This window comes from Pseudopipra pipra, chromosome 7 (assembly GCF_036250125.1).
Source record: "Pseudopipra pipra isolate bDixPip1 chromosome 7, bDixPip1.hap1, whole genome shotgun sequence".
NCBI classification, from domain to species: domain Eukaryota; kingdom Metazoa; phylum Chordata; class Aves; order Passeriformes; family Pipridae; genus Pseudopipra; species Pseudopipra pipra.
In genome coordinates this window covers 12,091,812-12,117,965 of record NC_087555.1, presented here as the reverse complement: position 1 = coordinate 12,117,965, position 26,154 = coordinate 12,091,812, and the positions used below count along the sequence as shown (strand labels likewise).

At 38.2% G+C, this 26,154-nt stretch overlaps 1 protein-coding gene across 1 annotated transcript; it reads left to right on the top strand.

Moving 5' to 3' along the window:
- Positions 1–5,520: 5,520 nt before the first annotated feature.
- MPP4 (MAGUK p55 scaffold protein 4) lies at positions 5,521–25,809 on the top strand. Its single transcript, XM_064661861.1, is given in 21 exon segments — positions 5,521–5,599; positions 6,160–6,281; positions 7,199–7,276; positions 7,994–8,074; positions 8,637–8,768; positions 9,410–9,491; positions 10,645–10,730; positions 11,707–11,778; positions 12,224–12,420; positions 13,509–13,573; positions 14,332–14,349; positions 15,327–15,365; positions 16,099–16,119; positions 17,333–17,347; positions 18,753–18,794; positions 19,582–19,752; positions 20,560–20,640; positions 21,607–21,700; positions 22,509–22,617; positions 24,226–24,360; positions 25,350–25,809. Coding segments are annotated over 21 exon segments (1,911 nt in total). The 3' UTR covers positions 25,542–25,809.
- The last annotated feature ends 345 nt before the right edge of the window (positions 25,810–26,154 follow it).

Below are 26,154 nucleotides of genomic sequence, written 5' to 3'. Positions count from 1 at the left end.
CTCATACTTTGAAGTAGTAATCATGGCTGGTATATTGGCACCTAAATGGAAAGAAACCATATGGCAAAACAGTGTTTTGAGCAGTGACCGTAATGTAGCAATTTTCATAATAAAGTAAAAATGATTGGTCTTCTTGAAATTATTTTTAGTTTTATTAGAGGAGGAGAAAGTAAGTCTGGAATGCTGATGTTTAAAACTGTTGTTAAACTTGCAACAGACTTGCAATAGTGCTAAGGGAATATAGGGAGAGTAGACTTCATGTTTGCAAAGAATTTAATGTTAGTTTAATCTTATTTTTTAAATTATACTGAATAATTCGAGGAGAGTTAAGCAGTAATATAAAGAAAAGGGAAGATTTAGAAAGTTAACTTGAGAAGGGGGGGAAGACACATAACTAGGGGTGTAGAGCATAATGAAGTATAAGACAGGAATTTGAACACTTCATCTTTTGTGCCCGATGCAGCCTTTCCATGCAATCATCTCTTAGAACTCAACGTAAAAAAAAAGTTAACTGAAACCTGTAGGAACAGAACTGCCCTTTGAAAAGGAGCTGAACAGCTGAGTGAATCAATGGCAATAATTTTCATCTGCAAAAGATCTGAATTCAGGATTTATTTTGCCTTTTGTAGGAGTTTTATCATGAAAAACAGATTTGGGTTGGTTTTTTTCCCCTGTAACTGTTTTTGATTAGTGTTTGTTGTCTTTGGATGTTTCAGAAGAAAGGATTTTAATATCCAGCTTTAACATGTGAAAAACTTTGTTTCATATGACCTTACTCCTAGTGGATTCTGTGCCTTAAACTGAAAGTGTAACTAGAGATGGGAAGTTTTTCCATAATCTTTCTGCCTTTCAAGAACAAGGTATAACCACAAATGTGTAGCAACTTTAAATGTGTAACTTCATTTACTGTGAATGATGCAAAGTTGAGAACTAAAAAAACTAAAGAATACATTTGCCTTTATGGATATATATCTATCTATATCTATACAAGGTATGTACATATACACACAACCTCTTAGAAAAAGTAGTGGTATCACGTATGAATTCAGCTTGCTGATTAAGGGAAGCAGACAGTCTGGGCTGGATTATTTTTGGTCTTTCTGATGTATAGCTCAGTTATTAGCTGAAGAGAATCCTCGGATTAAATGTGCTTCTGACACAGATTCCACTTTACAGCCCATGTGGGCTGTGATGCATTAGGAAATCAGTACAAACCAGCTTTGATTTGTGTATTGCTGTAGCTAACAAAGAAATGAGTTAACCTGTAGGACCTTTCCAGCTGGATTGCTTCATGGTAATTACTTTTCTCTCTCTTCCTTTTTCTTCCTTAAATTGAAAGCCGGATATTTCTTGTGCTACAGCAGAAATCCCAGCAACAGAAGATCAGTGCTACGGTATTAGAGATTCTCACAGCAGTCACAGGCACGGTAGCTGAAGACAGACCCCAAGAGATGAGTGCCCTACTGCCTGGAAAAGTTGCTGAGAATAAGAAACTGCTGAAGTGAGAGGCAATGTAAAGTAGGGTTTTTATGCAAGAAAAGGGTTAAGGGGATTTGTTCTCTTCTCCCTGGTAATGAGTAGTTCTAAGGTTAGGTTTCTGCGGATTAGAAAGGAGAGGATGTCCATAGATTAGCTAGGGCAGTGAGGTTACTTGCTCTATGAACATCCAGCAAATACTCTTTCCTTCTGGAAATTCTGCATGAGCTGAACATGGCGTATTCTGTGGTGTCTGCAGGTAAGCAAATATGCACTGAAACCATTGTACTGCAAGGATGCATTTCCCCCACGCAACTGTGAAATTAGTTTCTTCTCATAGCTATAGCAAAGCTAATTAAACTTGTGATATCTGTTCAATTCCCATTAGCTAAATATTAGAGGAATGTATGAAAGGGGAGTAGGAGCTTGAAAGAGAATTTTTTTCTTCACACCTAATCTTCACAAAGTATTCTGACTCGAATGCCAGGTGCTATACATTACTGATATGTTTTGCCAAAAGTAGGTTCACTTCTTAATTGTACTTGTTTTTAGAAACAGGTTAGGAAACTACCTGTTCTGGTATGCTGGGAGATAATGTAGATGAAAGATATGTGACGGATACAGGACTGTAAGACAAATCCTTTCTTTGAACTACCTAGGTATGTACTTCTAAGCTGATTTAGTGTCAATGTGGTGGTGGTTTTTTTGGGGGGGGGGGTTTGGTTTCTTTTCAGAAAGCCCAAGCTGTTGGCAGTGAACAGCTGGAAGCAGAGCTGGCTGCCCCTCCTGACACTGTGCGCTGCACCCAAGTGTCCTCTGGGTGCTCTTTAGGAAGCAATGTTTTGGTGATGTTACCCCGTGTAAACAAGGGGCTCTCACCACCACTGCAGCTGGGAGGTTTTGCTTCAGAGGGAGGCAGCATGAATCACTACTGAATGGATCTCATTACAAAGAGTAATAGCATGAATTGTTCCATTAGCAACCTTACATATGCAGGTGTGATTCTGTGAAATCTCACAGGATACCTTACATCAGAACATTTTTTTAGTCTTCTTTTTCAAACTCTACCACCTCTGACTTGTGTTAAGTGGTTCTTGGGTCAAGATAACAATATACAGTTTCAAAGTACAGGTCTTTATCTTTGCTTAAAATGTGTCAACGTATTCCACTAGTATTTAGGGTTGCTGTTGTAGCTAAAACACTTTCAAGTCTCAAAAAGTATACAAAAAGCAAGATGGTTCTTTACACTGACTAGGAAAGGAAGCTGACAGACTTCAGTGATGAGACTGGCCTAATTACGTTTATTTAATGCAGAACAAGAAAGTCCTGAATAGGGCATGTCATTTGAGGTGCTGAATATCTCATTACCATTTTTTGCTTACTCAGTTTGCTGATTTATAGTGGCTTATTTGGGAAAAACAGTTTCTCAGTGTTCCTTGCCCTCAAGCTAATTTGCAGTCTTCAATATGCAGTCTTCAAAATCATTAATTTTGGCAAATTTAAAGATATGAGTAATTTTCCTTGTTAAAAGTGCTCAGTAACCTTGTGAAGCACATTAACCAAAAAAGTTCATAAGAGTGGGGGGTGATGTTCTGGATGTCAGGTTCCCCAGTGGTGTCCCCTTTAAAGGCTTCACAGCATGCAAAATTGTCCATTTAAAGACAGTTCTGAAAACTGTATTAAAAGGAGGGCTTGGGCCCCCTTGCAACTCTAGCCTTGTATCAATAAGAGCTTCTGGTCTGTCTGACAAATAGGGTCAAGGAATTTCATATTCTACTGCTGAAGGAAGCCCTGTAGCCCAAAACTGGGATAACTGATGTTTGCAGACATGAGGTGACTGGCTCATTTTGAGTCTAGGTTCTGGTACACTCAGCATGGATATCCAGTTCTGTCCCTAATAACAGGCAAAAAGAAATGTCTTCTATTAATGAGCATCTGTAAGTGCTTGCAATACGTGTGAATGGGAAGGACCTTACACTGGCTGGGAGATTAGTCAGGTAAGCCTTTTAGCAAGAATTTCCATCTAATGTATTTAGATCCCTGGATGAGGAGACCCTGAGCTCTGGCCTTAGAGTCTGCATAGATAAAAGTCTTGGGAAATAAAGACACAGTAGTAATTGTAAGTTTGTTTGAACTCTGACCTTTGTCCTTAAGCAAGCAATCTAGTAGGTCTCTTTCTAGGGCACAGAAGGCAGATATTATTCTTCCTCTCTTCTGGTAATGACTTTTTCATCATCTGCTGCTACTGACAGCTTCTGAAACCAAGCTTCACAATTGGAAGCTGCTTTCCTTTTGTTGTGTGAAAATATGAAACAGTTACTACTATATGACTGAGGTGAGCTGTGTCATTAAGAACTTGATGGATTTTGATTTTTAAATGCTGCTTCTGCTAGTGAGGGCATAAACTCTGTAGTTTAAGATGACAGCAAAAGTTCATTATTATCCCTGGCAGCTCTCCGATAGCTGTACCTGAGGGTTTCACCCAACAAGGCAAGCAGTCACCATTCTGTAACTTTCCCAGTTTTTCTGGGAAATCTGAGGTCAACTTTCAAGACAAACTGTCTAAAACTTCTAAAGACACTCAAGTTTACCAGAAGCTGTAATGCTTGCTCTATGGGGAAAAAAATTAATTCCTTGAGTTTTTAAAGGGGAAACAATACTGTTGGTATTTTAGCAGAATCTGAAGTATTTTAGCATCTCCAGAAATGTTGTTGTTTGTCTCTGATTGCCGTGTCTCCAATTAAGAAACAGGTTTTCATGACTAGATTTATATGGCCTGCTTTGTTAAATCCATCATTAGGCAGATCAACTAAGCTTAACAAAGGGGAAGGCAAACTCTTAAAGGAAAAGAACTCAGACCATTGAAAAATATTAAATCATTGCAGCTCAAACCTCAGTTGTATTGGGGGAGGATCAAACAGTATTTTTGTGAGTCTTTGAAAGAAGTAATCGTGATTTTAAGAGCAGTCTTTGGATTAGAATTTCAATAAGATATATCACTGAGTATCCTGTAGCAGTATCTGAAATAAATTGCCCAGACTCAGTAATAAAATGTTTGACTTCTGATTTTTCCTCCCGTAATTTCCACTGCCTTTTGAAAACAGTTTTATGATTAAACAGGAGAGAGAGGAAGCATGTTCTAAAAATAAGTATTGCGTGCAGTAAAAGTGACAGTAATGCCTTCTGCTTTTGTAAGCAGATCAAGATAATACTTTTCCTGCTTGTACCTTTGCTGTTTTCTATCCACAGAGCAACCTAGAGGAAAATGGCTGCCTTTTTACTGTACTAGTCCAGGAGATAAACTACTGTGTATTTAACAGAATTTGATAAAGCTTTCACTGTGTCACACTGTAATTAAACTGTTGGACTGATTTGAGCTCTGATTGGCCAATGGTGATGTGGGGATGATGGGGGACTTCCTGAGGTGCAGTTTGATGGAGGACCTCTGTCTTCTTTAAGCTGACTTCCAGCCCAAAGAGCTCAGCAGCATCTGCAAAGCAGGATGTTAAACGCTGCAGGGCTGCTTTATATAATCTCCATATTCTTTTTTCCATATTCTTTATAGAATCTCCATATTCTTTCAATTTTAATATAATGTCAATAACAAGAGGAATTAAATGTAATATGTTCTTCAATATGATTATTTTGTAAGCTATATTGATATAAAACAAGATTTAAGTATTTGGAAAAATTGAAACTTTCCATGGTAGTGCACTTAAAAAGCTAGAGAACAGAAGATGTACCAAAAAGCTTGCTACTCAAGTGACTTAATGAAGCAAGCAAATGACAATTCCACAAAGGAAAGAAAATGCCATAGAGCAGCCGAGGTTTGTCTGTCTGCATTGTGAACGCTGCTGAACTTACAGGTGGGACTCACGTGTTTAATTTATTCTTGCAACCTGTTGTGCACTTTAAGTATCAATGATTGCCTCCCCTTGTTTGAAATTCTGCTTTCTTGTCAATCTAAAATACCTGACAGCATTCTGAGTTGTGTGCTCTTTTCCCTAGTTCAGCATCTCTCTTTGTGAAACCTACGTGGCGTGAATGCCATATTCAAAGAGGGTGGAATCTCCTTGAGTGAAGGAGAAGATGGAGGTGCCAACAGTCTGCAGTAAAGATAATGGTACTCATAACTTTTGCATCTCTTTACCAGTCATCTTTCTCTTTGAAAAAAGTTTTATTCCTTGGTCTCTGTAACTCTTCTTCCATCGAGTCGTGAGAGAGATAGATGAATGTGACTGAAGCATTACTACTTAATAATTGGAATGATTCGTGGTGTTTAATGGTGGTATGCAGTTAACTTAAGAGAACATCAGAATAAAATGTCTGGCATTTGTTTGTGGCTTATAAAGTCAAGAGTTTTTTGTTGTTTTACCTATTCTCAGTAGGAGGTACGAGCTTGAACCCAGACTGATACATGTGAGATTCCTTGTGTGTTTTTCACACAGGTCAGTTGTAACTTGTTAGTATTGACCTAACCCTGCTGGTTAATAACACAGTAAAATAATTCTTATGCAACAGAGTTGATTGCAGGGAAAAAGCAAAGCAGACAGAAAATGTTTGTGCATTTTGGAAGTATAAATTAAGGAAAGGTGCTTTTTGAAGGCCTGGGTCACTGTTTGGCTTTGGTTGGTCTTCTCTTTGTACTGAAGTGTCTTGCGCTTTTCTGTTTCTTGGGCTCAGGTGTATCTCATGTTCTGACTCTAGTGCTGCAAGAACTCAGTTTGCTCTGTAAGAGAGATGTCAATGGTGTTGGCATGTTGTATGACCTGCTCAGATCTCGCTGGCTGCAAGCACTTTTAAAGGTAAAGTAATATGGAGCTGTGAAAGCAAAGGTTACCTAGAGAGCAAGCCTTAGGGAATAGCTACTTTATTTTGCTGTATCAGGACAATAAATGCTTATTTACACTAAGTGCTGATAGTCCCAAAGTCAGTCCCAACATCATCAGTCGAGGTGGCCAAAACCCTTTTGCTGTAAAGGAAATGTCTTGGACATTTAAACTCTTCTACTTTACGTGTCTGTACTAAGGCCAAGGGACAGAGACATAGGCTGAACACAGTGTTGATCAGCTGTCTTTTCTATTCTTAAATCTCTGTATGGCTATGAATCCCACTTTTTGGCTTGTGAAATTATGTTTCTTTTATTTTGCATCTCACTGATCTGATATGCAGCTGAAGATTTTATGTTGTGAGAGAACAGAGTTTTGACTGATGTTTCTATCCTGAGCAGAACTGTATCTCTGAAACGAATTCTGTACCAATTCTACTTTTTTGTCTAACAAGGATTTTTAAAATCTTTAAATTTTAAACAAGAAAAACTTGTAGTGGATAAGAATGCCCATAAAGGCATTTTAAATACAGCAATTTGTTTTAAGTTTAATTTGTTAATTATGCCTGCAACTAGAGGAAGGAAATGCTATGAAACAGAAAATTGACACTGTCAGGCTATTGATGTGTGTAATCAGTTTATCTTATTGGAAAATTCAAAACTACAGTATAACTGGCTGGCTAGCTGATAATATGGAAAGACAGTGAATTCCAGATTCAACTTCAGATGCATTAGACATTAAGGATTTAAATTCCAAGCTCTTTGGCTCTAGTTGGACTGAGAAATTTCTAGAAATACAATGTTGTCCATTGTGTGTTGTGTATGTATCTGTATAATCACGTGAACAGATCAATGTTGTCATTGCATTGTCTTGTCTGTCATGGCCTGCAACAGATTTATGAATGCCTCCAGCACTATCTTGGAAAAAGACCAGTTCCTGTCACGCTGCAGGCACGTGCATTGAATCGTGAGGTGAGACTGTGTATACAGAGCTTATTGCTTTACTTACTCATACCAAATTAATCAACTTAGCTGCAGGTAAGTGTTCTGGTATTTATTTTGTGTCTCAGGTGATGTCTCACTATATAAAGTTAAAAGATTCTCTCTTTGCACATTTTTAAAATTACTCGACAACCCTTACTGTGTTAAGAGAGGGGGCATGAGAAATGGGTACAGCTGTGCTCACTGGACTGCACAAGTCCTGGCCAGTGTAATGAACACACAGTATTTGTTTTAACCACTGACCAGGTATTTTTCTTTCCATGTAACTGTGTGGTTCAGTATTAGGGCTACAATCAAGCAGTCTGACATGAGCCCTTTGAAAGGCTTTTTAGATTTTTCTAATCATAATAGCTGATAGGTTCTTAATCTTTTAATTAGTGGGAGAGTTGACTCTCCTACTAAGTAGAGAAATTGAGACTAGTGATGGAATTGGTTGAGGGATGGGAGCAAAAACTAATTTAGAGCACATGGCACTGCGCCTGAACTAAATTAAGCCTGGCTGAATGTTGCCCAGCTGTGGTCATATTGTCCAGTTCTAGACCAAGCCATATGGACATCCTCTGAGCCATAGAATGTGGGGGGCTTAACACTGTCTCCATATCATACTCCTCTAATTTCAGTGTAGAGCTTTCTAAGCTAATTGTCCTCCAGAATCCTCCCCCAGACTTTCTCTCTTATGTTTATCAGGTGGTGGAGTTACTGCGCGAAGCCCCTCAGTCTGGAGAGATCAAAGAGCTGAGACGACTCCTGCGTGCTCCACACTTCAAGGCAAGTCCTGCATAAGGAAAGGAAAAGTTTGCTCATGGACCTGTCTGCATTTGGAATGGAAATGGATGGGCAACTGTTCACAAGAGCTGGCAAAGGAGCCAGAAGAGACATAGTTAATAAATCACAAACTAATCTGGTTGTGAAATCAAATGTGGACTGTGTATCTGAAGTACTTGCAGTGGGCTGTGTTTTATTTAAGGGCTATGTTTGAAAGATGTTCCTTGCAAAGTTTTAAATTATGGGCAGTTGATGCAAACAAATATAACCAGATTTTCCTTGAAATTGCAAAACTTGCATTCTTTACCCTAGTGCTCCAAACAGAAATGTTTTGTCTTTTTTAAGTTTTCCAGAAGAAGCATGGAGAGCAACTTTTCCTAAAACTTTGTTTCATGGTTTAATTTTTCAAGTAGAAACAAGAAAATATCGATGTGTGCAAGGGATCTGTGTTCACATAGGAACTTATTCACTGATTTTTGTTTTCTGACCAGTCACTGTTTAAAGCTCTGCTGTTGTATGATCTTTGTTGTGGGTTGGTTGATTTGCTAGGTTTTGTTTGAAACAGGCTTTGCTGTCTGCTCATGATACTGTGGCCCAGAAAGATTTTGAACCAACCCTTCCCCCACTGCCAGACAACATACCTGAAAATGAAGAAGCTATGAGGATTGTCTGCTTAGTGAAGAACAACCAGCCTCTGGTGAGGGAGCTTTCTAGTATCTGTCAAATTATTTTAACTTAGACAAGCAGTGATAATGCATCAGATGCATATTGGTTTCTTTCCAGGAATGTCACAGGGACTGTGAGCATTCTTGTCCAATTTTTACAGAATCGCAAGGATTGCTGAGGTTGGAAAGGGCCTTAGGAGCCCATCTAGTCCTGCACAGTGCAGGTACAACTGGAGATGTCCAGTGCCTTGTCTGCTTGGGGTTTGAACATTTGGCAGATGCATTTTCATTACATGATATAAAACCAAACTGAATTTAAAGCTATTCCCTTGGACAAAATAGAAATGAAGAGAGGAGAGACTCTGAAAGTTCTTTAGAAATCATTTGTGCTCATAAGCAGCAAACATTGTATAGCTTAGTTAATCTGTTTTAGGAAAAGATAGCTGTAGTATTGAGATTGATAGACAAGATTCTTACAGACAATGTGGTTATTTTAGTGTGATGGAAGTTGAGGACTTAGTATTAATACATTATCACTATATCCATGTTGTGGTAAAAAAGCTGTATCTTTCAGTGCCTTTTTGTCACTGTGAAGATCAGACCTGTGATATGGAAGGAAACTTACTGGGGTCCTTCAGTGATCAGTGTGCTTTTTCTTTGTTCCTTTTTCCAGGGTGCCACCATCAAACGCCACGAGATAACGGGGGACATCACGGTTGCCCGTGTGATCCATGGTGGCCTGGCTGACAGAAGTGGTAGGTGGAATTTGAAATAAAGTGATACATAAAACTGAACTTGAAAAATAAGATATTTGAAGTAAGATAACAGCTTAGCTTCTACAATTACTGTTCCATTATAGAGCAGGAAGGTGTGTACATTGGGCAGCTCTGTAAACACTGATACGCTGCAGTGACTTTGATTCCGGCTTCATTAATTTTCAGATGAATGTGCTTGTTTGAGACTGACTTGAGATACAAATCCAGTTTTCAATAATTTTTCTTGGCACCAATACCTGGGTATCCCAAACTGCAATGTAGTATGGATACCAGCAGCTCGTTCCCTAATGGACAAATGGAAAACATCAGTCATTTGTGATTCTATAAGATAATGGGCTTTAAGGAATATGTAGTAATACTTTTTGGCACTAGTCCACTAAACACTTTGGCAGCATTAGTTGCTAAGCAATCTTCCAAGGAGTTTCCTTGGAAATGTTACTATTTTGTCATCCTAGAATTGAATGTGTTCCATGTCCCTTAGGAAATGTAATGTAACTAAAATGTAAGACATCTGAAGTAAAATTCAACTGTAATCATTATAAAATCGTTCCTTTTAGTATTTTCTGGACTTTGTATAGAGAAGAAACCCAGCTTGTTTAAAATAGCTGATTAAGTTCTGAGTTTGACTAATGTTTTAGCTGAGTTAAAGGAAAACAGAAAAGAAAACAATATTGTGAAGATTTTAATGTAAAGGACAAAGAGGAGTCCCAAGATCTCCCACTGCACCTGGAGTTTTTGAGGGTCTGGTTCCAAGTCTCATGGTCTAGTAATATAATGGGTTAAGCTAGAATAGGTTCAGAGGTTACTTTGGGAAATGGAGCTATATTAAAATGTTTATGCTACTTTTAAGGCAAATTATGAGTAGAATGTAAAGATGTTGTATGGGGGAGGTGAGAGGAAATAAGAAAACTGAAGCATACACAAGCTTTTTGTGACCCACAGAAGCCTGCGCTCCCCTCCAGGGGCAGTGCAGCCTAAATCCAAAATGCCTTCCTGTATACCTGCTGTATGGAAACTTTTGATGCTGACTTTCAAAGCTGTGGTATATCTGTGTGACCCTGCCTTGCCTACCCAAGATAATCCATTCACTGTGATTAAACTGCTGCTGTTTTCATGTTTGCTCTCACTGTAGGGTTGCTGTACGCTGGAGACAAGCTGGTGGAAGTAAATGGAGTTCCTGTTGAGGGACTTGAGCCTGAGCAAGTTATTAATATTCTGGTATTTAATATTTTTTCTACTTCATACCTTAAGATTATCTGTATGTTCTCTCTTTTGCACACTCTCTTACAGGAGAAAGTCTGAAATCTTTAACAGAAAATTTAGATTGTTTCCTTACTGTGGATGAAGTTCACAACTGTTAATGAAATCAGAATATATGAAACCAGAATTAAATTTAACTCCTGTTCTGGACAGACATTAACTTAATTGTGACTGTTCCACCTGCAGCTTCTGGGAAAAATACTAATTTGTTCAGACTTTACTGATTCATAATTTTTTCTGGAAGTGCCACTCCGTTAATATTCCACAAGAAAGCAGTGGAAAGGTGCTGCTCTAATGAGAGTCCATGTTACAAAATGCACTAAAGCAGAGCGAATGAGCTTGTAAGCTCATACCTTATTTGCAAAAAAAGGGCAGTGTAATTACTGGTGTTAAAATTCTCATGAAGAAATCTGTTGAGAGGTCCCTGTTATTTGTCATTTTGCCCACAATTTTTCAGGGTTCTTCACTGCAAAGTATGAAGTGCCAGTCAGTGAGGTATTTCTATATGTCATCATATCAAGTCTATGTATTATTGCCCTGGTTGTACTATTTCTAGGTATAAGAAATACAAACTCTGTTGGAATGATTAATTATTAAATATTTTTCCTCCCCCCTTTACATTACTTGTCTAACCAGACCCTACTGCTAATTTAAACAAGATTTCAGTAGAAAGATTTGGTTTGAGTTAATGCTGAGATTATATATACTTATAATGAAACATTTAATTAAAAAGATTTAGCAAAACTTTGAGGTTTTATTCTTGAGTTTCCTTTTGGAAAAAATATAGTATTGACACATTGACTCTACCTAAATTCTATCTGTAATACAGACATTATAGTAACCTCAAAGCCATGTTGTGTTAAGCTTGTGCTGCCAGTGTTTAATTATTTATGTTGAATACCTACCATATTTTAATCCTTTTCTAATCACTTAGGCCCTGTCTCAGGGGACTATTATGTTCAAATTAATTCCAGTTTCTGATCGGCCTGTCAGCAACCAAACAACAGTAAGAAACATTCTTTTTCTTTTTCCAGATTGTTACTGCAAACAGTTACTGCAATAATGCCTAATTGTGTGATACAAAGAAATGATGTTGCCTAGAAGTTTATTGCAATCCTTAGGGTGTTACCTTGCTTTATGGCCACCTCTCAGCTGACATCACTATGTTGTTGCTGAAGCAGTAAAGACAGTAAGTGGAAATGTAGTTGTGTAATGAGGGCATTTTCAGAGTGATCTACAGGTTGAGGGTCAATTCTTTTCATAATGTATGAGATTAGTTGTTTTTTCCTCCCTTAATTAACAGATAGAGTTTGGGGCTTGATCTGGTTTTTAAAACTTTGCTTCATCATTAATTGACTTTAAGTTGCAGCAAAATCTGACTCTGTGATTGTAAAGCTCATGTTGCATCTGTTCTAAACCTGTCTTCCACTTTTGTGTATTTTGTTTACCAGCTTTATGTGCGAGCAATGGCAGATTACTGGCCCTTGCAAGATCCTGCCATTCCATGTGCTGATGCAGGTTTGCCTTTTAAGAAGGGTGAAATACTCCAGATTGTGGATCAGAATGATGCTCTCTGGTGGCAGGCCAGGAAAGTTTCAGATCTCAGTGCCTGTGCTGGACTCATACCCTCAAATCATCTTCTGAAAAGGTAAAAAAATTCACAGTTTTCCTGATTTCTAGTTAAAAAATTAGCCAGTTATTCAGACTTTGTAATTTAAAATTTTCCCATGTTTTATAGCAGTATGATTCAGAGACATCTGACAAACATCTTTCCTCTTTCTGTTCTCCAGCTTCTTGCTCTCCTTCCCTTAAGAGCACCTATATGAGAACAAGCTTTTGAAAGCACCTGCATCACCTTAAATTCCCATCTAAGAAGTTGGCAGCACTTGTCTAGTCTCTGTGCTAGTTGCTAAGTCATCTAGCAGAGGGTAGCAGCTGAAAGATTTGTGGAAATGGGGACACTATTAAGGACCATCATCTATGATTAAAAAAAAAAGGCAGAGGGAAGAGTGGGATACTAAAAGTATAGTATTTTTTTAAAGATTTCCTGTGAGGCATGAGTGACCTCTTCAGCCTTAGTCACAACCAAGTAGACCAGATTAAAAGAAAGGATAGAGGAAAAAAAACCAAAATGCTCAAGGAAGAACAAGGATCTCTTGCCTGTTATTTTCTGCATAAATAGTCCATTATTTTTAGTCTACACACTTTCAGAATAAGAGTTCCTAAACTGCTGTAGCACACTTCTCAATTTGATCCTGTAACCACATGTCCTGGCTGTGTCACCCCCAGGATAACATAAGGCCGTGCAATTGTAGATGAGAAGCTCCACTTTGTACTATAATAAACTTACCTGTGGTCTGTGTAGTGAAAGCTGAAATCAAACTGGGTTTGGTTCAGGCTGCAAGCAGGAGGCTCTGTGTAGTAACAGAGGCAGTAGTACATTCTTCTACTTCCAGGTGTGTGTACCACAGTATGGCTTATATTCCTGTCCTTTCATATAAACTCTAAACACTTCTGGGCTGCTGATTTGGGAATCACCTTTCAATAGTTCTGATAGCATGTTGCTTTCTTTCAGGACTCTGCAGTGAGCTAAAACATTGGTAATGTTTCAATCTTTTTGTCCTCTCTCGGTTCAATACTGATTGATCTTATGTGTAAGCAGTGAATCTGGCTAGAGCATAATGTGCTTGTGGTCTGTTTTGTTTCTTTAACTGTGATAAATTTATTTTTATGTAGGAAGCAGCGAGAATTCTGGTGGTCTCAGCCCTTCCAGCCCCATCTCTGTCTCAAATCATCAATGTGTGAGTGAAAAGTTACTTGAATGGTACAGTAGGAAAGAAAGATCTTGTCTTTGTTTCAGGGATACTGAAATAGAAGCTCATACAATTCAGTTTGATCCAAAGACATTGTTTCTGGAGCCATATTGTAACCCCAGAAGTGTGTTAACTATCTCCAGAAAAACAAATACCTGATGATAATTGTACCTGGAATACTGGCAGTGGAGGTGGTTGTCTCCAGTGTACTTGGGGTCTGACTGTGAGAGAAGCTGTGAACTCAACTTCATCTGATGTCTGTAGGATTTAGGAGCTCACCAGGAGAGCCAGTTCTCTCTAGGATAATTGGGTGTAAATAAGTCTTGAGGTGACAATTGTAGCATCCTGGCTTTCCAGTTCTGCACTGAAAAGTGCCATGCAATGTTTAGAATGTTTCTTTGTCATCAAAGCTATTGAGAGAAAGCTGAAACTTCTTTTCTTGAGGTCTAAGATAAGCTGTGCTAAGTTTATTCACAGTAACAATCCAGAAATATCTGCCAACTATAACTTTCTGTAAACATGTAATTATTCCCAGACAAAAAATGTTCTTCCTGTTTTCTCTTTCCCCATTTCCTTCTATGGTTCTTTATGGAAGTATAAAATTTTTCTCCTGTGATAAATCCCAGAGGGATGTTTCATTCCCTAGGATTCTTCTTGCACTGATTGCTTTGTTTGTTAGAGCTGAGGCTCTCTTTCACCATGATATTATTGCATTTTAACTGCTTCAATGGATATGCTGTGAGCAGTAAGCACTGTGGAAGAAGGTAGGAAATCTTTTCTGGACAGCATTGTATTTCTGTACCTGGAACCAATATAGCACATGGCTTTAAAGGCTTTTTAAAACGTTGTCAGAAATGAGGCATTTTGATAAATACATGCAAAAGAAACCTAAGTTCTTATTTTGTTATGTGCTTAACATAATGGAAATTCAGCCTTTTTTCACCTGGAAAGGTAGATGCCTACGTTGTCTTAAAGTGAAAACTTCAGCTATGCATTGTCTGTTAGGGAACTGACAGTTTGGATGGGTTCTTTGGGAAAAGAAAGGCAACATTTCCTCTTTCTCTTTTCCTCTCCCTCTTTCTCTCCAGAGCAGCTCTGAGAGACCATTTCTTTAAAGGATACTTATGGGCAGAGTGGGGTTGACAATTGCCCTGGAACTGCAAAACAGCTCCCACGGGGCCTGTCTGGAGGGGCACAGGGACAGAACACACAAACAGTGCAGCATCCTGAGCCCATGAGTTTGCCCAAGCTGGGGATTGAGAGGGAGCTGAATCCATCTTTTCCTTTTCTTCCTTGTAAAAGTAATAATAAAATAATAATAATGCTTTCCTTGAGTGTAGCATATTGGGAAGATAGACTTCTAAAAGCTATAGGATAAAAAATTCTATTCCCTCATGGTAATACTTAATAAATAGATATCTACTGGATAAACAGACTGACAGTCATGTTAAACCTTTCATTATTTCAAGAGGAGAATTCAGATTAGACATGTTTGCCTCTCTGCCCCATGTCCTTCAGAGCACTCGTTTAAGAAGAGCTTTGTGTTCACTGAAGACAAGGAACATCAGTAAATTGGAGTTAACAGTTAAAATCCTTAAAGATGTCTAAATCTAAGATGATCTGAGCTTCATGTGTTTTCTTTCTGATGTCTGAGTTCAGTCTTTTAAGATGTGTAAGGTTGTTTTTCCTCCCCAGTGTTTTTCTCATTCAGATGAGTTTTTTTCCTTGTGTTGATCTGTAGAGGATGACATGCAGATTGACGAGAAGTGTGTGGAAACAGGTAACTGAATTCACTTAAGGTTATTTTATTTGCTTCAAGGAAGTAGCTAGTTAAAAGCCTTGTTTTATTTCCCAGATAAAACCCCTTATTCTCCTAGTGAACTTAATGATAGAAAATTCTGTTTGTCATACCTTGGAAACCTCGCCCAGTATTAGTGCATTAAAATGAGCTATTTGCAGTTCTGGTGTACGGTGCTTATAGTCAAGTATTGTGCTGAAAAGAGGAGCAGGGCAAAAATACCTGCTTGAATGAGATCCAACCTCTGATGCAGGTTTTGGACTGTGGCTGTTAGGCTACCATAGTTTTTTGCCTACTGTATATTTAATGCCACAGATTATTGTAGTCTTGGAGAACCCACACAATTCATTGTCAAGAAACTGATCTCAGGAGAACAGGGTTTTAGGCACTGGACAAGAATAGGTTTTCATATGTGAATACTATGTGTGAAGACTAAAAGCAGCATAGCTTATTCTTCCTTCTCCCAAGGTAATTCAGAAAGCTCTCCTGGAGGGATATGTTCCTGTAGGACTGGGTGGAAAGAGATGAGGCAGCTAATTCAGGTTATGGTAAGCTGTATTTTGCCACCTCAGAGTAGATGGATCTGGGGAAAGTATATGTGAGACAGACAGATAGGAGCTGGAAAACTGATCTCTGATTCTGAAATTCTTTAGAAGGAAAAGAATTAAATTTTGAATTTATTTTAATACCTTTGCTGTCTGGATTACTAAACAAGATGAAGAAACATTTGAGTCAGGTGAGTTCCTCTGACCTAACTCTAAATCCTTTGATATTGTTCTGCTGAGAGAAGGGTGTCCAGAGACAAACAACTGTCTCAAAAACAAGCAGGTGACAAAAACCAAGATGTCATTTTAGCTTCAGAAGCTGTTCTGGCTTGAAAAGCCATTGTGTGAAATCCTGTTGCCTGTAGTCTTCCCCTTGTTTTCTGATTCCCCTAGTAGTAAGGGTTTTGTCCTGTTATGCCACAAGCGTGAGTGTCTCTTCTCGTGCATCAGCACCAGGCCTGTTTATCCAATCCTACTCAGTTATACCCGTGCAAGCTGTGTGCACTGATGTCAGTGCATAATTGGATTACTTCAGGGTAATATGGAGGCCTGAATCCCCAGTGCCTCTAAGAGCTGACATGGTAAAGAAGAAAGCTGTTCTGGATTCCTGATTGTGTGCATGGATGGCACACAGGAAAGAGAAATGCTTATAAATTAATTATTTGTGTTTAAAACATAAAATCAAGCCAATATGGGATTTTTTTTTTTTTAATTTCAGAAAGAGCTACTTATTTACAGCACATTCAGAGTTCTGCAAAACTTATGTCTTCTACAATAAAACATTTTTTCACTAGAAGAACTCTACTGCTAAACTTCTCATTTGAAATATTTGGTAATCTTGTGGAGAAAATGTCATTTGACCTTACACTTGCTCTTCTCCACAAGGTCCCTACTTGCCAGTTGCATCTCCTTCTCTTATCACAGGTGGTTTGTTCTCTTCCACCTCTCAAGCAATGCCCAAAGCTTTTAGGGCAGAACCAGCAGGTCTCCAGGGCAGTCTTTTGTTTCCAGGCTAGGATGTTTCTGATAGCTGCACTTGGGGATTACTGTAGCAAATCCTATTCACTGCTCAGTGCTGAGTCAGCTCTCTGCTGCATCCACACGGTCGGAGGAATAAAGGTGCAAATATTTGCTATTCTACCAGTATTCTGCTATTTTAACCAGTAGTTGTTGATGTATTTTGCAATACAATACTGACATAGATGCTGCAGTTGAGTCTCTCATACTTTGAGAATTAAGAATTCATGCTCAAAGAGGCATATTTTAGATTTAAAGTCTGCAGTACCTGTTTTCTACATTCCCTAAATGCATTGGACGATGCTGGTTGGATTTTTTAAAAAATCATAGTATAGACTGTCTTCTCAAAACTAATTGTTTCATGTCTGTCTCTATCTGAATGTGCAGAGGAGCTTAAAGAAGGTAACATAACTTTTTTCTCCCTGTCTCCTGTAAACAGTAATCTGATAGAATTTATCTGTATTTATTGCTTTACCAGGAACTCCCACTCTTCTTGCAGTAGCCAGTAGCTGAATTGCTTGTTCCCTGTAGGATTCCACACTGCACTCCAATACCATAGAACAGAGTGTAGGTAAAGCAGAAATACATAAAAATATTTGAATGATGGCTCAAGAGACCTGAAGATAGAAATGATAAGGGCATATTTCAGCTGAACATTGCCCTGAATGAGCAGTTTTGTGCCAAGTAATTTTTTTCTACAGTCATAAACAAGTTTTTAGTCCATATAGAAATGTAGGAGTAAAACTGTAGAGGTACAAGTAGTGAAGAGTGCATAGATGTGAAAGAGTAACTAATATGCATCTAATTTTGTTTCCATACTTGCATGCTTATGAGAACTGTAAATCAAAGAATCTAGTGCCAAAAACATTTCACAGTTTGCAAAAGAAAATGTTCCTTTCTTGAAATACTTACTGCTTTTAAAGACATGCCTATGTCTTCTGTATCTCATTCTTGCTTTAGTAAGGCCTCAATAAAGGGAATCCACAGTTTGGGTACCTGCATGCAGGATTAGGAGGAAATTAGGAGCCCTTTTTGAAGAGAAAGCTGAACACTGACACCATTTTTTCTTCTTGGTTATATGTTTTCAAATCACCTTTCTAAAATAGTTTCTAAACTTTTAGAGTATTGATCTATTGGGAAATTGGTATTTTTGAGCCTTACGGAATAAGGCAGATTTAATAGATTTAATTTTTAAAGCAATGCATGCAGAATTTTAGAAGTCTCACCTGAATAGTAAAGCCTTCGTGAGGAACAGCGTGAGGATGGGGACAAAAAGACTCAGAGGAAACAGATTAGGCTGACATGTTGGAGCAGAGATGCAAGCTGCATTTTCCAAACATGCTATTGGGCAGAAAGTTAGTGATAAATTTTTTGTTTCTGATTTTGAGGTACTGACTTGCTGGTTATTGTTTTAACTAAAGAATTCTTGTAAGCTATGTTTCACCCGAAAAGCTTAAATTAGGTGGAGGTTTTTTCACTAATTTCAATTGCAAAACATTGTCTGGCATCTAGTTATCTTAGGAATTAAACAAATAAAATGGTGAGTTTCAAATATAATTTAGAAAGTACCAAGACTTTCTAAGTTTTTTTTCTCTTACAGAAACATTGGCCCTTTGAATTGGTCATTGGTCATGTGAAATATTTTAATATTTCATACTATGGAATATTGTGCTTTTTAAAAATTATATTAGGCATATATTTACTGAAACTCTCTTTCCTTTGGAATCAGCAATAATTGTTAGCCATCTAATTTATAAGATTTTACTGTTCCTTTTTATTTCATGAGTATTTGTTCTTTGTATTCTAGAAGAGGAAGAATTTGGTGAATTTGGTCAACGAGTCTTTATTGGTATGCAGTGACTAAAGATAAGTAAGATAACTGAGACTTAATCTAGATTAATGCTTGTCTGAGGTTAAATAAAATGCTTTGTCCTTTATATCACCTAAAGACTTACTAAATGGAATTTTGCTTACTCTGTTTTCCAAACTTCAAGAAGTCTCTTTCCTCCTAATAATGCTAATTCTCTCCATTTAAATCTGTCCTCCTGTTAGGTTTCTACCAAGACTTGGCCACTGCTATTTAAATTTGACTTCATGATTAATTTTGCATAGTGTTGTCTGTCAGCTGTTGAGAATAATCATGAGGGCTCTCATTAGAAAAGCAGACCTCTGTGTGAAGTTTTCAGAGTTGGGTGGTAAAGTGGGGCCACAGAACTATCTCTGATACTAAACCTTAGTGACCTTTAAAATACACCTTCTGGAGGCTGGAGCAAATGTTCCTGATTTGCATCATGAGAGCGAACCAGACACACTATCAAAAAAGTTGGCCTGTTCCCTAGGGATGCTACATGTAGTCAGAAACTTCTCCTTCAGCTTGTTTGGGGGATCTTTTGGTGGTCTTTAATTCTGGTCTAATTTTCAGGTGACTTTTGCCTACTCTTTAGCTGTCATTTAATGCTCAGAGGTTCTCTCAACCTGTCAGATCAAGCGCAGCAATGAAATCCGCTACCATTCACCTTGCAAAAAGCTCACAAGGAGTACTATGTTTGTGGCTTAGGAAAAGACCCTCCAGGCTACAGAACTAGTTGCCTGCATCTCGGGTGTGTTTTCCAGTCCTGATGTCTTTGCCCTCACAGCTGGTTTCCGCAGGAGTATGCGCCTGTGCCGCAGGAAATCCCGGATCAACCAGCAGTCGTGTTACACACGGTGCCCCAGCAGCTGCTGCAGCTCTCTTGCAGCTCCCTATGAAGAGGTGGTCAGGTACCAGCGGCACCCAACAGACCGGAACAGGCTCATTATACTCGTGGGTAAGGGGTTAATTACCTTCTCAGGCCAAGTTCACAGCCTTGTGCCAGAGGGGAGGAAACAGTCAGTCATGGTCTGACCCACTGAGGTTTCCTGCAGCTGATTGCAGCAGTTGCTGACTGTGCAGGTAGCTCTCAGAGCAACATCTCAAGAATCATTGTAATTTGACCCCATTATTGATTTTAAAGTCTAATGTAAGTATCATCTTCTTTGATTGAGATAATGAATGTTTAAAACCAATAATAATAAAGTCCTTAGAAGAAGCTGTACAGTTATGAACACTAGTTGATAATGGAGTTTAATAGGGAAGTGGTTCAGTTTTATATTCAGTTGGGACTGAAAAAGATGAGAAACTATTTGTAACTTATTAGAAAACATCTTTATGTGGAAGCATTTCTACAACCAGTGTTAAGTGCATACATATGACAACAGTAAGAAGAATGTTTGAAATTTAACTCCAGACTAGAACAATCTCAGTCATGGACCGTATGGAAAGTTAAAGATGCCTTTAATAATGCTTGGTATAGGAAACGCTGTATTAAGTGGGCTGCAGGCTCCCAAGTAGACTTTGATGTCTCTCTAGTAGACTAGATAGTGGCTGAAGGGAAGCTGCTGTTCCACAGTGTACCAGGGTCCTCCTAAAGCAAACAGGGTAAAGGCAAATCCAGTGTCCTTTCTAAGTCTGAAATTATTTGATAATTTTTTTTCTTTTAAAATACTGTTGCTGAGTTGCCTCCTGGGTACAGCTGTATTGCTGGGAAGTGATTTGTACCCTGTTAGTAATATGAGCTGCTTTTCCAACTCTCCAGGTCCCGCAGGAGTTGGTGTGAATGAACTAAGGCGAAGGCTCATCACAAGTAACCCACGAGAGTTTCGAAGTGCCATACCTCGTATGTCATGTTTGTCCTCTTTCCCCCACTACCTCCTTCAAACATGATTAGGAAATGCCAAGTACCTCCCTCTTGCCTTTGTGTATTCATACACTCTTTGCTTTATGGCTGTTTCTTCAGCTCCACTGAAAGCCAGTTTTGTTTGCTTTCATAAGGATTAGTTTAAAATATGATTTATCTCATTTTGGCAAATCAAACAAAGGTATTTTCAAGTCCCAGCTCCTAAAACCCTTGAAAGTTTTGTGTAGGTAAAAGTTATCTGCATGATTTTGTTTAATCTTGATGTTTACTTTTCCTAGATTTAAAAAAAAAAAAAATAAATTAGTTTCTGGGGGATACTGTAAGTTCATAGTGTTTAAGTGATCAGATATGAGAATGAAGGCAACAGAAGCTGGTGCTTAATAGGCTTTGCAGCTTTCCTTATTAGCCTTCTAGTCTCAAATGAGACTTATGTAGCTTAATTTCTGACGTAACAACTGGAATTGTTTCTACCTGTGCTTAGTTGGTTCTTGAGAATTAGATAACAAAACAGGAAATTACAAATCTGAAGCTAATTGAAAATTCAGGACTTCTTTTGTGCTTAAGATCCTAGATACGGGGAAGGTGCAACTGTGGGAAAGCTTGTGGGATTTTTCTGAATGACCTTTAATTAATTTTACCTCAGAGGAGTAAATAAAAAAAAGTGCAACCAGTTCCAAAGCAGTTGGTTTGAGTCAGCTATTTGGATTAAACTACTCTCCTTCCATTCCAAGAAATATAGTTGCTTTGATAACTTTCAAGGACTTGCCACTGGGAAGCCATTAGAGTAGACAGGGCTTTTGCTCTGGATTAACAAATGGAAATAACTCGTGTTATTATTTAGGAAAATACTGATTTATAGTCCTTTATGAAGTTCTCATTTTCATTTATAAAATTAGAATAATTTAGTTGCAGCTGATTTTTTTTTTGGTGTGTATCTCCTTTCAGACACTACTCGTGTTCAGAAAAGTTATGAAATGAATGGTCGGGAATATCACTACGTATCCAAGGAAACTTTTGAAAACATGGTGTATAGCCACAGGTGAGAAGGAGAGATGAATTACATTTCTATTACTTAACATGATCCAAGAAAACACAGTTTTGTATTTAGGTCCCAAGTCTGGGCTGCTCCACTCTTACTGTGTAAGTTTGCTGTAAATTTGGGTCAAACTACTTGAGACAGTTGCTTCAAAGACTGTGTTTGTGCAGTTGCAAATGGTTCCTCCACACTTAATCTCAGAATCCTTCGAAAAGAAAGTGGGATCTCTAGTCTTCAGCACATTAGATGTATAAGTTATGAGTTCACAACTCTTCTGGAAACCAAACTGCTTTTGAAAATTGAGCAGTGAGTCAAACCTGTTCCTGACCTACAACTCTGTTGCAGGATCTCTGCAGTGATGACATGTAAGCAGCTGAACTGTAAGGGCTAAACATTAAAAAGTTATCTGCTCCTTTCTATACATCAATAATCTCTCTAAGACAGACCAGCTCAGCACCAGAAGCTACACTCATTGAGTTGTGCCAAGTGCTTTGAGATCTTTGGATTTATGAAGTCATTTGTAGTATATAGTTGAAAAGCATCATTAAAATCACAACCTCTAAACACAAAATTTGTAACAACACAATGAGTAAAAAATGCAAGTTTTGGAGATGTTGAATTGTAATGGGTTTGATTTTGTGTCCAGTGTAGCAGGGAAGAGCAAAGGTGAAGGTTATTCATCAGTGTTCACTATGTTTTATGATCATTCAGTCCTGATCACTGGATTACATTTGAAGATTTCACCTTTAAGTGGAACCTTTTTGAGTCTCAAATGCTCTTTCATTGTCCTTCTTTCTCACCCCTGTTGCAGAATGCTGGAATATGGGGAGTACAAAGGGTACCTGTATGGTACCAGTATTGATGCAGTGCGAGCAGTCCTCGATGAAGGGAAGATCTGTGTAATAGATTTAGAACCACAGGTGAGTGGTAGAAGGGAAGGGAATCTTCTAGAAGGAAAAATAATTTTCTCTACATTCTTGAGCTATTGGAATGCTGTCAGTTGCTTTGTCTTGTTTTTCACTTTACCTCCTGGTGCTTTGACCCAAGATTATTCTTTGCATGGGTCTCAGGTGGTGGTGGTACTACAGTGACAAGTATGTCGAGACAGTTCATTTATTTTCAGGTCAGCAGCTGCATGACCAGTTTGGATGGTACAGAAATGAGTTTTCATGCTTGCTTAAAGTAAGGATTATTCTTTCATGGGGAGACTGTTGCATGGGATTTTCTCCTCCTTCGAGCCCTGTTAGTTGAGAATTCTGTCCTTCTGTCACCAATCTCTGAATACCTTCTGGTAAAAGCAGCAACTATTAAAGTAATCAAGCAGAAGCAGGACATTATAGTGTGCCTCTTTTTCTCTTCAGAAGTATCAGCTAAGAGTAAGCTGCTCCTTCACTTAGATGCTATTCAAATTTTTTTTTCCTTCTGTCTTTGCACTGAATTTGCTGATGAAGATAAGGGTAATAAAAGCCTGGGCTTGCACATATCTAAGGTACTTAGAGCTGTGTCTGGCAAAATCTCACCAACCTTCTCTGGATTTCTTGTGTTATTCAGTACTTAGGAGCTGTTTGGGCTATGGTGTTTCAACATCTTTTCTAACCAAACAGAAAGAGAGACACCATATCTCAGTAAACCTTGGATATTTCCCTCTAATTACACAGAGTCAGTGTGTTGGAGCCTTAAGTTAGCAGTGGTTTGTGCTGCTTAAAATAGATGTTAAGTTACATGACCTGTGGGTTACTACTCGAAAACTCAAACTGCTGTAAGAGGCAGATCAGGTCACACCTTTAGTCTTCAGATCTAAAAATCTCCTTGGGTTTCTTCTGTTACATTTTTAAGCAAAGGGGAGGAAGAGAGGTGTTGGATGGTGGGGTGTGTAATCTTGCCACTTGAACAGATGTGCCACTATCAGTTTTTTAGGGTTTCAGTTTAAAGGACAAGTTTTGGGAAGGGTATCAAGTAACAGCAGTGAGGTAGGAGAATTACTGCCGAGTTGCATACTTAATTTTAAATCTGGTGGCTTGACATGCTATGATTTCTTTTTCTTTTTTTTTTTTCTAGTTCTCTCCATTGCTCTGTAGAAATTTGAAAATGCTTATTAGCATAAGGGAATGTTACATAGAACAATGATTTCTGAAAGCAGGATACTTACTTTCAATATAGAACAAAAAAGGTGTACTTGTTCTAAAGGTAGCTCCCCAACAGTTAAAAAAGCACAGGTTTCAAATGCATCTTTAATGTGTTGATTGTAGAGATCTGTTAATGACTCTGTTCTGTCATTCACTAATGTTGAAAGCATCTCCTAATAAGGTTACCAAGCAGAGTTAAATGATCCTTGTATGGTACAGTTGGTTAACAGTATCTGTTCCAGGGATTATTAGTGAGACCATTTTCAAGTAGGTGTTCCTGACAAAGATGCCTCCTAGGTCTGGAGATAACAGCATGTTGTAAACAACTGGCTTTTTTATGGGAGTAAAAGTGGGATGAATACACTTGAAATACTTAAACTTCATTTTACTCTTCATTTGCAGGGCATACAGTTAGCCCGGACTCATGAGTTAAAGCCCTACATTATATTCATCAAGCCACCCAGCATAAGCTGCATGAGGCAGACCCGTAAAAATGCCAGGATCATTACGGACTATTACGTGAACATGAAGTTCAAGGTGAGATTTGGGAATAAAAGAGAATTGAGTTTATTAATCTGAGATTCCGTGTTTAGAACAGAATGCACACTACTGTCTTACAGTGATAACTCTTAAAAAAAGATTATTGTGTCTTTAAGATGAAATCTAATTATTCTTGTCTCATTTGGTGGCGATCTTTTTCCCCCTCCAGATTTGCTTTGAAGCATAAGGATTGTAATTTGTATCTAGGGGACTGAGGCATTTTTCTTCAAAATGTCTTTAAAGGAGGAGCTATTTTGCATATTTTTGTTTTAATTAACTGCCTTGTGTCAACATTTGAGTCAACATATATATTTACTGTTTGCACTGAAATACCTGGAATGCACTTCATTCAGTAATTTAATAAACTATTTTTTCACATATTTATAAGAATGTATTATTAGTTCACATATGCTTAATAGCAGTATCAGTATCAATTCTTTACTTAGTTCTATAGATAAAAAAGAAATCTGGCTTGTAGGAAATGCATACCTTATATTTAGAATGTATATAGTGCTTTGTCACAATTGTTTCCATGCAAATCATAGTCAAGTTTAGCATCTTAATGTTTTGAAGACCACAATCCATAACTGTATGGAAATGAATCATAATGGCTACAACAGAAAGAAACATAATCACTGGAGAAATAAAATAAAATCTGGATCAGAACACAAGCATTAGTGGATTTGCCTTCCAGTCCCTAACATTCTCTGCCAGCACTCATCATTAGAATGACCTTTTTGGGGCAAATGGAGCATACCATACACAAGGCACTTCCTTGGGAAGGGTGTGGCAGTCAGTCCTGTTTTGGAGACTTGGAACTGACTGTAGCAGAGGTGCTTTACTATAGCAAACTGTAAATGAAATAAATAGACTGGCACTATCTATTCACCTCTTGTTTCTGTGGGCCAAGGTGCTCTGGAGATGCTGTGCAGGTATGGTTCTCTGCACAAATTTTTTAAGTTTTATAGACTTACTCTGTCTCACAGGAAGAAGATTTACAGGAGATGGAAGAATCAGCTAAGAAAATGGAAGTTCAGTTTGGTCAGTTCTTTGATCAAGTGATTGTGAATGACAATTTACAAGAAGCATCTGCACAGCTGCTGTCTGCAGTACATCGTGCACAGGACGAGCCTCAGTGGGTCCCTGCAATATGGATATGCTCAGACACTCAGCCCTAATTCTGAGCAGCAGGCAGCTTCAGAAAGATTACAGCTTATGTTTTACTTCAAGAATAATCCTAATGTCAGGATTGCAAGAATTTATCTTTGTATGTAAGGGATTTGGAAGAGGATTAGGAAAGAAGCTGCTACAGGAGATATAATCATACTACATTCTGTGTAGCTCTTGAGCTTTTTATGTTACAGCTGCATCCACTTTTGTACAAAAAAAAAAGGAAATATCGTGAGCACTCAATTACAAGAATAAAGAAAAATCTATTTTGTTGGATGTGTCTGTGTAATTTGCTTATACATAGGTTCAGAAAAGTCCTTTCCTTTCTTTTTATCATGGTCATTCTGGTACTGTTATACCTGTACATTCTGGAAGCCTTACTCTCACAAAAATGTTCAGTCAATATTCAGTCCAGAGTGTGCTCTTTTGGCTCACTGTCTGTGAGCAGAGAGTGTTATTTATGACGATATTAGTTTGCTGCTAGTCCTTTTTACCTTTTAAGGTAGGAGTGGCGTTGGCACAATATAATTCCTCCAGAAACCACAGTTACCTTCATAATACACGTGATATGTCTTTTGTTTCATCAACTCAAGTAAGTACAAACTGACAGAATATGGACTT